The sequence below is a fragment of the Musca autumnalis genome, unplaced genomic scaffold (genome assembly GCF_047663935.1).
Source record: "Musca autumnalis isolate F117 unplaced genomic scaffold, ASM4766393v1 scaffold_3, whole genome shotgun sequence".
Taxonomy (NCBI): Eukaryota; Metazoa; Arthropoda; class Insecta; order Diptera; family Muscidae; genus Musca; species Musca autumnalis.
Genome location: NW_027411866.1, coordinates 113,881,076 through 113,899,431, shown reverse-complemented (window position 1 = coordinate 113,899,431; position 18,356 = coordinate 113,881,076). Strand labels below are relative to the sequence as shown.

General features: G+C 38.3%; 1 protein-coding gene across 8 annotated transcripts in view; it reads right to left on the bottom strand.

Moving 5' to 3' along the window:
* The window catches only part of X11L, a 44,017-nt gene that overhangs the window by 9,996 nt on the left and 15,665 nt on the right, over positions 1-18,356 (bottom strand). For all 8 annotated transcript variants that reach the window (XM_073973881.1, XM_073973873.1, XM_073973880.1 and 5 more), the window contains 4 exons: positions 10,515-11,303; positions 10,298-10,441; positions 4,816-6,183; positions 1,447-1,750 (listed from right to left, as the gene is read on the bottom strand). In XM_073973881.1, the coding sequence (XP_073829982.1) occupies positions 1,447-1,750; positions 4,816-6,183; positions 10,298-10,441; positions 10,515-11,303 (2,605 nt within the window). The remainder of the gene's footprint in view (positions 1-1,446; positions 1,751-4,815; positions 6,184-10,297; positions 10,442-10,514; positions 11,304-18,356) is intronic.

Sequence of the window (18,356 nt, the reverse complement as noted above, 5' to 3'; positions counted from 1 at the left end):
CTTTTTCAAAGAAAGGGTGCTTCTATAGACCCCTTTCTCAAAGAAAGGGTGCTTCTATAGACCCCTTTTTCAAAGAAAGGGTGCTTCTATAGGCCCCTTTTTCAAAGAAAGGGTGCTTCTATAGACCCCTTTTTCAAAGAAAGGGTGCTTCTATAGGCCCCTTTTTCAAAGAAAGGGTGCTTCTATAGACCCCTTTTTCAAAGAAAGGGTGCTTCTATAGACCCCTTTTTCAAAGAAAGGGTGCTTCTATAGACCCATTTTTCAAAGAAAGGGTGCTTCTATAGACCCCTTTTTCAAAGAAAGGGTGCTTCTATAGACCCCTTTTTCAAAGAAAAGTGCTTCTATCGACCCCTTTTTCAAAGAAAGGGTGCTTCTATAGACCCCATTTTCAAAGAAAGGGTGCTTCTATAGACCCCTTTTTCAAAGAAAGGGTGCTTCTATAGACCCCTTTTTCAAAGAAAGGGTGCTTCTATAGACCCCTTTTTCAAAGAAAGGGTGCTTCTATAGACCCCTTTTTCAAAGAAAGGGTGCTTCTATAGACCCCTTTTTCAAAGAAAATTTACTTCCGTAGACCCTATCGGAATGAACGGTTGCTTCCATAAACCCTTTCCGAATGAACGGTTGCTTCCCTTTCTGAAAAAATAGGTGCTTCTATAGACCCTTACTGAAAGAAAGGGTGTTCCTATAGAGCATTAATAAAATAAAGGGTGTTCCTATAGAGTCTTAATAAAATAAAGGGTGTTCCTATAGAGCCTTAATAAAATAAAGGGTGTTCCTATAGAGCCTTAATAAAATAAAGGGTGTTCCTATAGAGTCTTAATAAAAGAAAGGGTGTTCATATAGATCCTTTCTGAAAGTGAGCCCCAAAATATTGCCCAAAACCCTTGGAGATTTTCATTTTTAACTGGGTGCAAAGTCTATTAAACTGATGCCAACGGCTTTGCGAGATGAGTGCATTTTAGGAATTTTCTGCCGCAATAACAACTAAAGCAACAATAACAATGAAAAAAGTATCCCCTACACCTCGAGACTGATGATCTGCGACAAGAATAATGTGGTAAATCTTTGTAATTTGAAAACGGTTGTGACTTATATTCTATTGCCTAAACCAATCAAAAAAAAAATCAAAAAATAAAGGTGTGGGCAGTTAGAGGAAATCTAAGAGACACTTTGAATGCTTGTTGGATGGACATAAGGTGGATAAGGAACAACAAAAATGCTTTTATTTAAGAAGACTTACAAAAATATTCGTTCGTATCACACCACCACGACAATAAAAAGTGCGCATTTTTTATTGTTAGTAGAATGGCAATTTATGAAAGCGTGCAAAATGGAATAGAGAATCGAAACAGACACAAAACAATATACATACATATATGAAAGATAAGAATTCACATTAAATTAAAAACAATTCATTTCATATATTATTCTTTATCATTCACTTACCCTCTTTGTTACGAGATTTAGCTTTTTTATCACTATTAGCTGAATCCTTAAGGGATTTTATAGATCCCGTTGGACTTTTGGTATAGGTTATCTTTTCGGGTGTTGTCATTGGTATCTCAGTACCGCCTACCATTTGACAATGTTCGGGGGAATTGGTTGTCAACGATGTACCAATACCTTGACGTATGGTTGCTGATGAGAATTGTGGTTTAACATGGAGAGTTTTTGCAATATCCGAAGTGGTTGGTGAATGATCACTGGAATTAATGGCAGAACCAATACACGAAGTTTTAGGCCATATTGTCTGAAAATAAATGAAATAAAGAAAGAACATTTTTAGATAATGATTAATGAATTGAATTTAATTAATTGGGCTTTGAGTAAGAAGGCAATGCTATTTAACCACATTTCTTGTTCTTGTTCTCTTTATGCATAATTTAAATCGAAGCCTAACCGCAATGTAATGCAATTTTAGATCTCGATCAGGATTCATTACCTTCACCACAATGATTCAATTTGAGTAATTAAAATAAAGCCGCAGACTGACTACTGAAAGACCTATTGTCTGCGAGGTATACTCGTCTATCAAATATGGGTTTAATGGCTATGTCGATGAAGATAGTCACTGGTGGCATAAGGCACCCTGAATCTTTTTCCACTGCGTAGTGCTCACATTTGCACACCACAAAGCTACATTTGCATTTTAATAGCTCAACAAGGTTTCTGTCTCTGCTCCACCAGTGCTGCCGAAAAGCAACTTGAGAACCGTGTTCCTACTTTTAATCATGTCGCAAATAGCCTCTGATTCGCATCGTCATTTACCAGAACTCATGACGTGGATTGAAGTCTCCCAAAGCGAACTAAAACAGTGCACAACTATGGCCCGGTGTTTTTTTCTGTCCCGGACCGGACCAGAGGATCTCGGAACAGGCATTCCGGGAATATTTCGCCCATTATGAAAAATATACGAACACAAGCGCATATACAGTTTGTCAAGTAATTGTTTTCGAACCAAGAAAACTAACATTTTTCTGTATTAATTAATGAAAAAATTACTGATAATTGTGATAAAAATGTCGGGTTTTTTGCAAAAATTAGTTGGACGACTTATTTAAGACAAGATAGGATGTATAAATAAAAAATTAACCCACGTAGTCCAACAAAAAATAACGAAAAGCAATAACTATGTACATGTAATGCAAGTTGTCAAATAAATGTTTTCGAAATGTAATGGAGGTTCCAATATACCCCATATTTTCGGTAAATACTTGAAAATCAGGACAATTTATGAATTTTATTTTTAACAGGGAGTAACTACTAACAAGTATCAACAATATTAGTCATCGAATATCCGTACTAGGAGGGTTACCATATGGACCAAGGGAGTACCAGGTCATATTACATGTAAACAGGGTCCTGTAGGTTTCAAACCGGGAATATTTGAAAACTAAGACGTTTTATGAGTTTCTTTAGTTCACTAGGACGGATAGTCATCAACTAAAATAAATATTACCTTCAGAATAATTAAATCAGGAAGGTTGCCAGATGTACGAAAAAGGTACCAGGTAATATAAACAGTAAATGAGACCACCTGAATCCATAACCAGGGCTTAAGATTTGTTTATTTAACTCAAATTAAATTAATGGAAGAAACAATCCTCTAAAACAAATCAAAATATGACATAAAAGTACAAATATCGCTTAGAAATACATATGCAAGATATTGTCAGTCTATACTGATTTTATAATGGACATCCGATGTCCACTGTGTAGAGCCATTTCAGAGGAATTCTCTAAGTTTTTTGGCTTCCATGGTAAAATTGAAGCATTATTTTGCCTCCAGCTTTATTTTTCCCTTAAAAAATATGCTGAGTAGTATTGCAGAGTACACGAAATGAGTCCGATAGGTCGTAGTAGGCATTTCTGAAAATTGTCGAAATCTGTACCCCATACATTTCTAAGCAATATTAGTCTCTTACTGCGATATTTCCGATAGTTTCGTGAAATGTTATTACCTCTTAATTAATATTAAGTGAAACAACGAACTTCGTTGCCCTGTTTTGAGACACAGGTGGTCTCGTTTACTGTTTATATAACCTGGTACCTTTTTCGTACATCTGGCAACCCTCCTGATTTAATTATTCTGAAGGTAATATTTATTTTAGTTGATGACAATCCGCCCTAGTGAACTAAAGAAACTCATAAAACGTCTTAGTTTTCAAATATTCCCGGTTTAAAACCTACAGGACCCAATTTACATGTAATATGACCTGGTACTCCCTTGGTCCATATGGTAAACCTCCTAGTACGGATATTCGATGACTAATATTGTTGATACTTGTTAGTAGTTACTCCCTGTTAAAAATAAAATTCATAAATTGTCCTGATTTTCAAGTATTTACCGAAAATATGGGGTATATTGGAACCTCCATTACATTTCGAAAACATTTATTTGACAACTTGCATTACATGTAGTTATTGCTTTTCGTTATTTTTTGTTGGACCGCGTGGGTTAATTTTTTATTTATACATCCTATCTTGTCTTAAATAAGTCGTCCAACTAATTTTTGCAAAAAAACCCGACATTTTTATCACAATTATCAGTAATTTTTTCATTAATTAATACAGAAAAATGTTAGTTTTCTTGGTTCGAAAACAATTACTTGACAAACTGTATTTAATACCACGGATTTCGGGTACCAGTGTGGTCTAATTGTTAACATGCTCACCTTGCACACGGAATTGAAACCTTCAAAATACCGAAAATCGGGAGGTACCGTTTTATGGGAGCTATTATCAAACCTTGGACATGTACCGGCCATTTTCAACAGGAATGTTTTATACTCCCAACGGAGATTTAATACCAAATTTTAAGGTTCAAAATACCGAAAATCGGTGCGTACATTCCATGGAAGCTATATGAAAACGTAGACCTGTACCGACCATTCTCGGTGGAAATGTTTTAAACCCCCAAAGGGAGACTAAATACAACATTTTTGTAATATCTGTTGGATAATGTGGCTAAACACTTTAAAATTGCCAAAAATCGAGAGGGGTTGTTCTGTGGGAGCTATTTCCCAATCTGGACCTATACCGACAATTCTCTACAGGAATGCTTTACACCAAATTTCAGAGGCTAAAACTATCAAAAGTTCGAAAATCTAGGAGTATTTTTCTATTGGAGCTTTTTAAAATGTGAAACTATACCGACAATTTTCAGCAGAGATGTTTTAGATACCAAATTTTAGCCATTTCAGTTGAATTATGTGGCTAAAAGCTTCAAAATACCGATCATCGGGAGGTATCGCTCTATCTTAGCTTTTACCTCAGAAATGTTTAGAAATTAATTTCAATTTGCCTCTCACTTACCTTATCATCAAAGAAGTCCTGTTCATCATTACGCTGTTGACCCAATAAACGATCCGTTTCCAAATCTGTATCAGGTTCCTCATCATCACATTGAACTTTATTCGAATCCAATATTGAACCGCCAATAATATCTCCAGCATCTGAAGTGACGCCGCCGCCAACATTACATTCTTCATTATTTTTACGTGGTACCCATATGGGCGAATCTGGATCTGGTGGTAAAACTTCATCGCAGAATTTTAATTTTTCTGGTTGAGTTTTGGCTCGTTGTAATGCGGAACGTATTTCTTTCATGGCCTCTTGTATTTCAACTGATTCCGCACGTCCAGGGTGTTTGAGGTGACGCGATTGTTGCTGTTGTTGCTGAAGCTGTTGTAGCTGTGGACGGTGTGGTTGTGGTGCAGGAGGTGGTGGAGGTGATTGTTGATGCTGCTGTTGTGTCTGCAGTTGTTGTTGCTGCTGCTGAAGATGATGCTGTTTATTAACTGTGGCGTAAATCGGCTCATACAGAGATCGATCATTGTTACAGCAATTATTATCTGAGGTATTAATTAAGTCCAGACAGTGCGTTTGTTGTTGTTGGGGCTGATGTTTGTAATCACCATCTCCACTAAGACACAGGCCACTTAAACCACCAACAAGACCCCCAACACCAACACTACCAATTCCTCCACTACCACTATGACGTCCACCACCCATCATCATCTCATCTACGTTATCACCATCATCGACATCTACCAGATTGGTAATTAAATTATTAGCACTACAATTATTATCCATGCACTCTTGCTGCTTTAAGCTATTGTTGTATTTATTTTGTTCCAACAGTTCTTCTATTTGCTGTTGTTGTTGCAATTTTTCACTTAATTCCACACTTTCGTCGTGATGACTGCCGTCGTGACCACTGCCGTTATTGCTGTTACTGCCACCTTCACCACTTCCACCATTCGACGAATCGTATTTTTGACAATTATTTTCTGTATCGGATGCGTGACCACTTGATAGACCATCCTCTAATACTGGCATACTCGTATAAAGTTTGCCATAATCTGTGGTACAATTAATATCATTCGATAAACTATCTAAATCGCCACAATTCGAGTCGTAATCTGTTGTCTCCGGAGACAATGTGAAATTACGCGAATGATGTCGTAAATTTGCTTCCAATTCTGTATCGGCTAAATCACCACTGCTGCGGCTATTCGAATCGATATACAATTCAATGTCGTTGTTGTCATTGTACAGAATATTGTCACATGGCTGGTGGTGTTGATTGTGCTGCTGCAGCTGCTGCTGCTGATGATGTTGAGAATGTTGAGAATGCTGATGTTGCTCATTCTGCTGCTGCTGAGTCGTTGCCATTTGTTTCTGGAAATAAAATTAAATGATAAAAATAAAAACCATTGAAATGTTTCAAAAGAGAAACCAAAAAAGAAATGAAAGCAGAACGACGCACAAGTTCCTCTACCATTGGCTTTGTGGTCTAAAAATACATAAATAGTGCATTTCCAACGCTAATAGGCACCACAACCACAATAGCACTTGACAAATCATCCGAGCAAAGAAAAATGCACACATTTCAGAATAGGCAATGTATGTAAATTCTTTCTAGAATGGAACATTTTATTTGCTAGGAAGGTTAAGGGTGGACCAAAATAAAGTTTAGTGCTGTTTGTTATTTGGCCTTTGACACAAGTCAGCGAATTTGACATTGACAGAATACATTATATTTACACAAGATACATACATATGTATGTATTTTTATATATATTTACATACATATATTTTTGGAACCTGTTTTTCCTACTATGGCAAATTTCATAGTCCTTTAAATGTGCCTCAAAAGTCTTGGATAGTATTCTGATAAAAACTTTCAAATATCGACGAAGAGCTTTTAGAAAGTATCTTCGACAATTAATGGTGAGTTGTGGTGATGCTATGACTAATAACTGCAATGAATTAAAAACCGATACATATAGCAGAGCAATTCTAATATGACTAATTCTATAACCATACGATCGTGATAAACTGGACATTACTCTTATTTAGCCAATTGGAATTCTGTAGCCGGAAATGGCAACTCCATGAACACAGTCATAAAATTCATCTGCACCCCAGCACTTAACACCAGACGTTGCTGTTCCAATCCCTGAAAATGCATCATTTTTGCAATTCAATTGCAATGAACTCCGAGGTAAGATCAAGAAAATGGTCGATTTCATGAGTCGGAAGAAAATCATGGTCGCGGCGTTGAAAAAAACCAAGCTGAACAACAACTACATTAGCTGACCTAGTGCAGTTTTACCATCTGAGGAATGTGAAAATATCAGCCGCTAAATCAACTGCCACAGTGTTCACCACTTGGACGGCTGTAATGAGGCTGAACACTGAACATATTGGCCCATGGCGTCCTGATTCCGACCACTATTGGGTGTATCGTTCGATAGCATGTTTAAGTGGTCCAGGTATAGCTATTCGCTATAAGATCAGACGTAGGAATAATGTCCTCAAGTCGCTCGCCGGCAGCCCTTGGCTTGCTGACTAAGGAACCTTGTCGACCTCTTACAGGGCGGTATGCAAATGTTAGCGCTACGCATTGGCCTCTAACAGAATGCCGGCCTGAGGACTGCAACAGGGTTCCTCCTCATGACGCCAGTGGACCATCTTCATCAGCGTTCACATTGATGCCGTAGCGCAAGCAGTACGGAGATACAGTATGAATGCCGTACTTGAGGACCAGCCCTATCCATCGCATCAGAAGAACGCCAGTTAAGATTCGGACGGTGCAGTCGCCTCAGTTTATATTGGGCTGGAATTGATGGCATGATACCCAACACATTCCCTTCATATGGATTAGGACCGCACGAGACGCTGTTTTTTCCTTTTTTTGTTTAGCTGCCCAGCTAACCCCACTAACCTGTCTCTTGATTCCATATGGACGCAACCAGCATTTTTAAGTCTGGATAATGAAGAACCAGATAACTGAAATAATACACGAACATATTTGCGTCGCTACATTAACACGACTGCATCTTACAGCGTTATGATGGTTACGACGTACTGAGAAAGGATCGCACTATAAATGGAGTTGCGGGATTAGCTTTCCTATTGCACCAGTCTGTTCAATACAGACCTATCTAGCCTAGACATGCCTAGCAGTCAGGCGTGGAATGGCCGAGGTAGAGTTGCTGAACGTATACATACATCCTGCCGATAAATACCTGTACTCCAGGTTATAGGCCCAACATTAGCCCGCTTTCTGAAGGTCAGACGGTTAGTCTGGTCTTGAGGGACGTTAATGCTCATTACGAGTTGTGACAATCGGTCCTCGGCAATGACCAGAGATGTATAGTGCTGGCTGAGCAGATTGATAGCTCTAGCAGAGAGCTGTGACACTCTCGCCAGATATAACCCTCGTGTCTCCTGGTCTGACAAATGCTGTTACCTAGCTACTCGTCGCAAATCTCCTGATTTCATCACCTCTGAACGCGACACTTTCATCAATCATGGGAAAGCTAATTGGCCTAGTTTCAGAGAGTTCAGAAATCACTGCTTCAGAGATTTCCCAAACCCTACTGATGTTCGGGTAGTAGAACGGGCGTTCCTAGACATAATCAGTTCTCCGGCCGCTCGCCATATACCTGTTGGTCGAATACCCGAAGTGAGACCAAACTTACCAGCAGAGGCGACGGGATTAGGAAATGAGCTTGACGAGCTTCATCGTACCAAACCCAGTGACCCTAGAGTCAGGGAGCTATCCGAGGAGGTGCGCTGGTTATTTAAGGCGACAGTTTGTCGCGCAGTCCTGGCGTGACATGGCGAAGAGAAGAGTACTATGTCGCTTTAGATCTCTTCCTGCGGAGAAGGAACCACCACAATTTACAGTGGATGATATTGCGAATGTCATCAGGAACGCTAAATTATCCAACGCGTTGGGACCTGAAATAAACCTTGTTGACCACATATAACGCGATAGGTCGGTCTTCGAATATAGGTACATCGCGATGGAAAAAGTATTCAAACCTGTGAGAATGCCACACTGAGGACTGCAAATGCAACATGTCTTCTGTCGACCTTCTTCATGAGGAGACAAAGATTCATTCAGTACGACAATGGCATACTCTCGTTGCAGTACTTGCTTGGATTTTATCGTGAGAACCATCCTAAAAACCATATGGTAGATATAACCATCAGCTGCCACTAAAAACCAGAGTTTTGGCTCAACTACGCTCGGAATTGTGCAGCATTTGAATTCCTAAAGGGCAAGGATTGAGGAAACCTTGCAAAACATCTGCCCAGCATAAGGCACAAACCCGCACAACACACTGCACATTTCAACTGCAGTACCTTTGCCGTTACAGCCCATCGAAGAACCAGATTAGAACAAGTAAAAAAGTATCAGTCAGCTGTGCTGACAGAGATATACCCTCAGTAAACACAATACTTCTAACGTCTACAGTGGTTTTTTGAGTTTTTGGACCAATTTCTCAGATGGTTGGACTTGCTCACGAAACTAGGGTCGCATACACAACATGTTGCCAAAAATGTAAAAACGATACCGGGCGAGTCCTTAAACTGCGGTCTTTCAAAATTTTGTGTGGGGGTTACCCGAATAAGTAGTCCAATGTAGTCAATATTCGGCCATAATCCGAATCAGTAAGAAATAAAACGATGTACAACGTTTGGACAAAATCGGTTTTCCCTTCGAGGGCTATCTTACGTACTACCCAGTTTAGCTGATTCCGGCAGACTTTTTTAAAGCTTTTTGGCCTTTATCTCAGGAAGTATAGACATGCCCCCTTGTAAGAAGGACTTGATGCAAAAAAAATTCAAAAGGATCCGAGACAAGCTGTTTTTCTGCACTTTTTCAAAATATTGTGTGTGAGGTGCGCGAAGGAGTATACAAAATTATGAGCAATTCTGTTGCTCCCTTGGGCAGATATAGTGCGCACCATTTTAGCAAAAAATTTTAAACTTTTGTGGGGGTGGGTGTGCCGCCGGTAGGAGTGGACCGATATGACCTATCTTCGTACTTAAACTAAGTCTGGACAAAATATGAACCAAATCGATTGATCCGTTCTAATTCTCTCGTGCGCAACATCCGGCTAGACAGACATACGGACGGACGGACATGCCTAAATCAACTACAAATTGTCTGAAACGGATTTCGTCCAAACATACTTGGGGTCTAAAACCATTAGTTCGGTGAGGCACACTTTTGGGCGTATCTTTAGTTTAAAGGCTGAGGGTATAACAACACTAACAAGTTACAACAATTTGACACAGTAACTGCAAATAAAATAACACGGTGTCAAATCGCTGGCCATACACTAAATTATCCAAAGGCGGCAGACAGTTCCAAAGGCAAAAGCAATTGATTGATTTTGAAATATTAATTCGTATTATTTAAATTCAAAATTTAGAGGGCAGAATATCTACTGAAGACTGTATATTTGTTGTTTACATTGCTCTAACCACATACCTGTTGCTTCTTGGGTGAACGGTGTACCATATATAATTCTTCTTTGGGTATTCTAGCTAAACGTTGTCCAATATATGATTGTTCGATATGTAACTCCTCGTCTGTTGTCTGACCAAATTGGCTGGTATATTCATGATGGGTATCCTGTAATTGAACAAGAAGAACATTTTAACAATCTCACCATTATTCTGTCTCTCCACAACAAATGACAACTTACACAACTAATATCATCACCACTTTCAGTGAAATCCGTAAAACGTTTCTCGTCATCGTTGTTGCCTTTAAAGAAATCTTCTAGAACTTTACGTGTCTCCGAGAATTCATATAGATAATCGAATGTTGGTGTTTTTACTTTAGATTTTGACGAATCATGGCTGGAACTTTGTGATTGATTTGTGGACGACGTAATCATATCACCACCATCACCGTCGATATCTATGAGGTTACCGGTTGACTTGTTATTGGCTGTATCGTTGTTGAAAAATGAAGCATTACTGCAACTACCGCTGCTAGTGGCTTGAGCATAGAATTGATGTTGCTGTTGCATTTGTTGATGCCGAGCATGGGCGGCTTCCTGATGTTGCTGCTGTTGTTGTTGTGGTGTTAACACAGCCATTGGTGAAACACGTTGTGGAAAACCAGGTGGCCTTTTTGGTAAAATACTTCCTCCACTAGTTATATTTGATGTAACAACACCACCACTAGACTTTTGGGTCCCTCCTCCTCCACCACCTCCTTGTTGCTGATTGCCAAAACGTCGTGGTGATCCTTCATATTCGGCTATAGGCAATTGACCTATCATTTTGGTGACTTTCAGTATATCTTCATTGGCATGAAATGAATCACCACGATGATGTTGACCACTGGAATGATTTGATGAATAGGAATTATTCGATTTATTCATCCAATTTGTGTCGATATCATCGAAGACAACAATTTCACCATCGCGTAAACAGTGCCCGTCGGCTTTGCCGACATCTGTTGGAGAACCGGGTGAGGCTAGACCCTGTAAAGAAAGATGGAAATGAAATGATATATTTGAAGAGCATAGAAAGAATAACAAGTAAAAAGTCGTTAAGTTAAGTACCATAAAATAGTCTTAATTAAAATGGAATAATTAGTTTCCTTTCATAATTTTATGTGGAACAATTTTTCGACCTCGGATACCCCAAATGCCTAAATTATATAATTTAATCTACTAAATGTGTTCAGCTAGGTGGAAGGTACCACCTAAGGGACTATATTAAAGTGTGGAACTACCTTTACAATTTTTGGTGGAAAAGTTTTATAACTACAGGGGATCTCAAAAGTCAAATTACGGGTAGTTCCGTCAAACAATGTAGATAAGACCCTCAAAGTATCGAAAATCGGGAGTTACCTTATACGGGAGCTATACCAAAACATGGACCTATCTTTACAACTTTTGATATGGAACTCAAACGTCAAGTTACGGGTAGTTCCGCAAACAATGTAGCTAAGATCTTCAAAGTATCGAAAATCGGGAGCTACCATTATATGGGAGCTATACGAAAACATGGACCTATTGGCGTTTTTTGTTGAAGAAGTTTCGTGTCCACTGAAAACTTAAAATGTCAAATTACAGCTAGTCCGATTTTTAGTGAAGAAGTTTCGTGACCACTGAGAACCTCAAATGTCAAATTACAGCTAGTTCGGTTAAAAATTGTAGCTAAAAGCCTCAAAATACCAAAAATCGAGAGGTTCCGTTATACGGGGGCTATACCAAAACATGGACCTATGTTGACGATTTTTGGGGGAGTTTCGTGACCGTAGAGAATATCAAATGTCAAATTACAGTTAGTTCGGTTAAAAATTATAGCTAAAAGCCTCGAAATACCAAAAATCGGGAGGTTCCGTTATACGGGAGCTATACCAAAACATGGACCTATGTTGACGATTTTTGGTGAAGTTTCGTGCCCGCAGAGAATATAAAATGTCAAATTACAGATAGTTCGGTTAAAAATTATAGCTAAAATCATCAAAATACCGAAAATCGATAGGTACCGTTATATGGCGCTATACCAAAACATGGACCTATGCCCATCGTTTTTACAATATACATGCTTTCGTTGCAATGTCCATTAAGAAAAATGCGTATTTCGTAGCGAAGACACAAATCATTCTAGCGGAGACACAAAGCGCTCTGTTAACGCTTTTGCTAACAGCGCATTAGCAGAGCACTGTTAATGTTAACAGAGCTATTCAAAAATGGGTTTCTTTGTAAAAAATATCTTTATTTAGAGTCTTTACGGAAAATTTTGCCAGGAAAACATGGGTACCATAAGAAAGCTTATCGAGACAGCTATCCACTGCGCTAATAAAATCTTTAAAAAAAAATGCCCGATGTCGCGATATATACTGTTTTGGGATAAACCCTGCAATAAGGATAATTATTTTGACCACAGATCCTTTATGGAAAATTCTGCCAGCACAACATGGGTACCATTTGAAAGCTTATCGAGACAGCTATCCTCTGGGCTAATAAAATATTTAAAAAATATTGCCAGATGTCGTGATATTTACAGGTTGTTGGAGGTGACCCTGCCATCGAACAATTATTTCGGCCACAGATCTTAAAAAAGATATTTTTACAAAGAAACCCATTTTTGAATAGCTCTGTTAACATTAACAGTGCTCTGCCAAAGAAGTAGTTGAATCATGAGTGCAAGTGATTTCGGACTACATCTTTTTACGTGAAAGAAGTCATGATTTTTACAAGGGCATGGTGCAGTGAAGGTACTGTCTAATTTGCTTCTTAAGCACATATTTTGCGAAAATATTCCCTCCAACTGAAAAAAACTGGTTGCTGAGAAATAGCCAGTTCGTCAATTGAGATTCGCAACTTCAGTTGAAGGTTGCCATACATAAAGTAATTTTGACAACTGACCACTCCACTCAACGATAATTGCTATCGATAATCGACCCCCAATATGATTTCTTGTGTTCTTAAGGATTTTATTTGCAAAAGGTTATTATAAATGTAAACATTGCTAAAATGTGAAAATTTTATGAAATGGATTCAAATCAGACATTATCAAAATGTGCAGAACGGAATGCATTTTTCATGACTCTGCGTGGACTGCTTCTAAAAAGGCTATTCAATCACTACTTCACATAGAAGAACTTCAAATAAATTTTGCCGGGTAACATAACGCTTTGTGTCTCCGCTATAGCGATTTGTGCCTTCGCTAGAGTGATTTGTGTCTTCGCTAATTAAATACGAATTTATCTTAATGGACATTGCAACGAAAGCATGCCATTGTGTTGCTGTACTGGAAGAATCTTTACTGAATACATAAGCAGGCGCCATGTTGCAGTTCTCAATGCGGCATTCTGAGAGGTTTGAATATTTTTCCATCGCGTTACACTTATGTTCGCAAACCACACTGACGCCGCATACCAACCTATCGCGTTATATGTAGGCAACAAGGTCTATTTATCTGCATCCCAAGTGCTGTTGGCGAGGAAGTTCAGGACCTTCCTACATCTCAGCTTGTCGCAGCTGTGGCATGCATGTACGACGTGAACATGCTGTCGAATGTGAACCCTAGAATCTTGGGGTAATTGGTGGTCGGAATTCTGTTACCATCGAACATGACATTCTACTCAGTGCTCACCTCTGGAGACCATGTGGCGAGCAGAATGGCTGCCGGTAGATTTAGTGGCTGATGTTTGCATATTAATCTCGTAGAAAATGCTGGTATTGTCGTGCTGTGCTGCTCACGAAACCCATGCTGATGATCGGCAACTGGATAGCTATTTCTGACGCTGGGGAGGACTAAACAAGGATATTTGCAACGGCTACAAAAGCGAAATCGGCCTTTACGATTCACCTTTGCGGGATACTTGCCTGGCTTCGGTAGCGCGACCATCTTGCCCATTTTCCAGACATCGGGAACGATGTGGGTGGCTAAACACATGTTGAGTACATTAGTGAGATGATGCTCGACTTCCGTCACATCCAGCTGTTTGAGCATTGCCATGGAGATTCTATCAGCGTCCAACGCTTTGGACGATTTAGCGTTCCTGCTGACTTTCCCAATATCATCCATTGTAAATTGTGGTAGTAGTACTCTTCTCTTCGTCCTGTCACTCCCGGGGTGCTCGACAAACTCTTCGTATCAATCAACGTAACATCGCCATACGTAACTGAGGTCCAATCTTTCTTCTTTCCAGGTTTCGAGAGTGACTTAACCGTTGCCCACAATTCACTTATTCTGGCTCCAATGTTGCAACCCTTCAGATGATTTAACCACTTGTTCCGCTTATGTTCATCGACCCACCAATTAACTTCCAGTGTCAGCTCCCTGATTTTGTTCCGATTTCGAAGAGAATAAGTCTGCCTGGTTACCCACAAAAAGACAGCAAAAGAGAGCGATTCGAGAGAGACATTTGGACAGTTCTTTCACAGAGAGTTTGCAAATTCTTGCTGGACAAATTTCTTCTAGCAAGCACTAGCAACTCTTCTTCTTCTTGAAAACAATCACACATATGTTTTTATTATACCCTACACCACCTTGTGGTAAGGGGTATTATGTATTTGTGCATTAGTTTGTAACATGAAAAAGGAAACGAGATAGACCCATAGTTCCTTTTAGGGATATACATAGAATCACTTTCTGAGTCGATTTACGCATGTCCGCATGTCTGTCCGTCTGTCCATGTATTTATGTAAACAAAGTACAGGTCGCATTTATTGTCCGATTCGCATGAAAATTGGGGAAGATAGTTTTTTGGCCAAAGGACGAACGCTATTTATTTTGGTAAAAATCGGCTCAGATTTGGATATAGCCGATTTAAGGCATTTGGTGCACGAAACACACTATATATGTCCGATTTCAATGTGCGACGGAATTTAGTCTAGAAATAAGTGTGCGAAATTATATAGAAATCGGTTCAGATTTGGATATAGCCTCCATATATATTTTCGCCCGATTTAAGGAATTTGGTGCACGAAACATGCTATATATGTCCGATTTCAATTAAATTTGGAATGTGCGACAGTATTTAGTCTAGAAATAAGTGTCCCAAATTATAAAGAAATCGGTTCAAATTTGGCTATAACTCCTATATATATTCTCGGCCGATTTTTGGTATTTGATGCACGAAACGCGATATATATGTACGATTTCAATAAAATTTTGAATGTTTGCCGGGATTTGGCCTAGAAATAAGTGTGCCAAATTATATCGAAATCGGTTCAGATTTGGATATAACTCTCATATACACTCCACGTCAGTAGAATAGAACACCTAAATTTTTGTTAATGTTAGCCTATTTATCCCAAAACGAATGAATCTGCGTTTTTGATCTTGTGGGGATTTAAAGTCTATGATGTTCCGTATCAAACACAGAAAAAATTATGTTTCTAGCTTTTCGCGAAATGATTTTCTGATCATTTTTCCGATAGTACTATGAAAAATAGGCATTTATTTTTGGTCATCAGGATAGAACAGTCACTTTATTTTCGCGAATTTTTGTGATATTAAAGCCGAATTTTCTTTCAGTCGATAAAGCAAGGCTTTCTAATTATTTTTCACCGAAGAAAACCTATAAATAATTCCGCGAACACCGAAATAACAGCGTAAAAGGGTTTAAAATGACAGATAATTGAAACATCTCGGAATATCAATTGGAGTCGCGCAGTAATGTCATATTTCTGCACTATAAGATAGAATATGACACAGACAACCTCCACGGATACAATCGAGTGCATTGGATGCTGATAATATGGAATATTTTCAAGATAATTATGAAAAACTTCAACATTTCTTATAAAAATCTAGATGTTTTATTCAATAAAATGATTTTTCCGCGAACAAGTCCGCCGTTTAAAGGTTTGGAAATATGCTCCAGATTTAGAGGAAGATAATCTGGCATGAAAACAACCGCTATTTTAATACACTGAGGGAAATTTTAGCACATTTTTCAAATTGAACACAACTTTTGGACTTTGAATTTTATATGTGTTCTTATTTCGGTGTCCGCGATTGTTCTCAACAGTGTTATGTTACAATATAAATGGACTAGGTTATGCTCTCCATACAGGATTTTACGATTTAGTAGTTTTTTAACTGAATTCTCATATGTAAAACCCCCGTTTTCGCGGGAAAACACAGTCATGGAAATTGAGATTTTAGGTTTCGTATGTTGCTTTCAAAAGGTACTTAAATTTCCCTCAGTGTAATAAAATAGCGGTTGTTTTCATATCAGATTGTCTTCCTCTAAATCTGGAGCATATTTCCAAACCTTTAAACGGCGGACTTGTTCGCGGACCAAACCGAAATGACCAAAAATAAATGCCTATTTTTCATAGTAATATCGAAAAATTGATCAGAAAACCATTTCGCGAAGAGCTAGAAACATAATTTTTTCTGTGTTTGATACGGAACATCATAGACTTTCAATCCCCACAAGATTAAAAACGCAGATTCATTCGTTTTTGGATAAATAGGCTAACATTAACAAAAATTTAGGTGTTCTATTTTACTGACGTGGAGTGTATATATTTTAGGCAGATTTGAGGTATTTGATGTACGAAACACGCTATATATGTCCAATTTTGATTAAATTTGGACTATGTGACGGAATTTGGTCTACAAATAAATGTGAAAAATTATATCAAAATCTGTTCTGTTCTGATCTGTTTTTTGTTGATTTATGTTTGTGAAAATTAAAAACAATTTTATTGTGGAAATAGCAAGCCAAATTGTATTGCTTTTTTGGAGAACAAAGTTGCATAGTGGGAAAAATCCTTTTTGGGTCATTTTCTTTTTTATTTTTAATAAACTACAACATTTTTGCTTCCTTTGGTTCCTTCATTGGCGGACAAATTGTTCTGTTTTGGCAAGTCAGCTGATTACTTGCTGTTTTTTTTGCTGGGAAGGTGTCTGTTTACTTTTTACAAATTTCTAGCAAAAGAGAATAAAAACTCCTTACTCTCTGAGAAAGTTCTTGATGGACAATTCTTGCCGGGAAAGTAACCAGACAGACCTAATGTCGGAAGTAAAGATGTCGGCACGTTTGGTTTGCTGGGTACATTCACATACATACAAACATACACATGTTTGTATGAACTCAGCAAATCAATCGTACAGGCATCGGAATGAAATTCGGATGCTATGTCCGATGTCGGATCCGAAATCGTAACGATTTCATAATGAAAGTTGTATGAAGCGGTTCACATAATTTCGGAACGAAATGTCGGAGCGAAATCGTATCGATTTCGAAACGAAACCTGAAGAAAATTCTTGGGAAATTCGGAAGGCCAATTTTTTCTTCTAACCATCGTACAGATTTCTGAACGGTTTCGGAAAAGTATCGTATGAAAAATCGGAGTTACCTTCGTAAAGGTTTCTGAACGATTTCGGAATAATATCGTATGAATGTCAAACGAAAATATTTTTTCTCTGACGCCTTTTTTATTGATCAATTTTTCTTTGTTAGTCCCAATTTACATTAGGCGAGTTTACTTGCGGCAATTGTCAGTTTGATGGAGAGAGAGGTGAGGTATATGGTAACCCTTTGCCTCTCAACACCCTCTCTCACCCACAAACTGACAATTGCCGCAAGTAAACTCGCCTAATGTAAATTGGGACTTATGTTTTTTATATTGTAATTGTATTTTCAAACGTTTCTAATGATTTTCTCTGTTGTTATCATATAAACTTTGTGTATGAATATGCTGAGTCTATCACCACTACCTTCAGTTATTATGGGTCATTGTTATATGTTTCCTTTTACTATTGGATGGATTTGAAAACGCGGAAACCCCAATTTTGAGGTCCTCCCTTAAATTTAATGATCACTTTTAACTTTAAGTTAACCGTAACACTATAAATTTGTTCCGATAATCGAAACTATAACAAAAATAGGCTTGTAAATTTTTCAGATGTGTCGGACATCCGACATTTAGTTTGCTGGAAATATATCATTCTGTTTGCCGATAAGGACTGCCTGCCTTCAGTCAACTCTAAGGACTCTCTTTGCTTATAATGTAAATTATAATTATATTATAAATAAAGTCCCTCTTCAGCTCGTC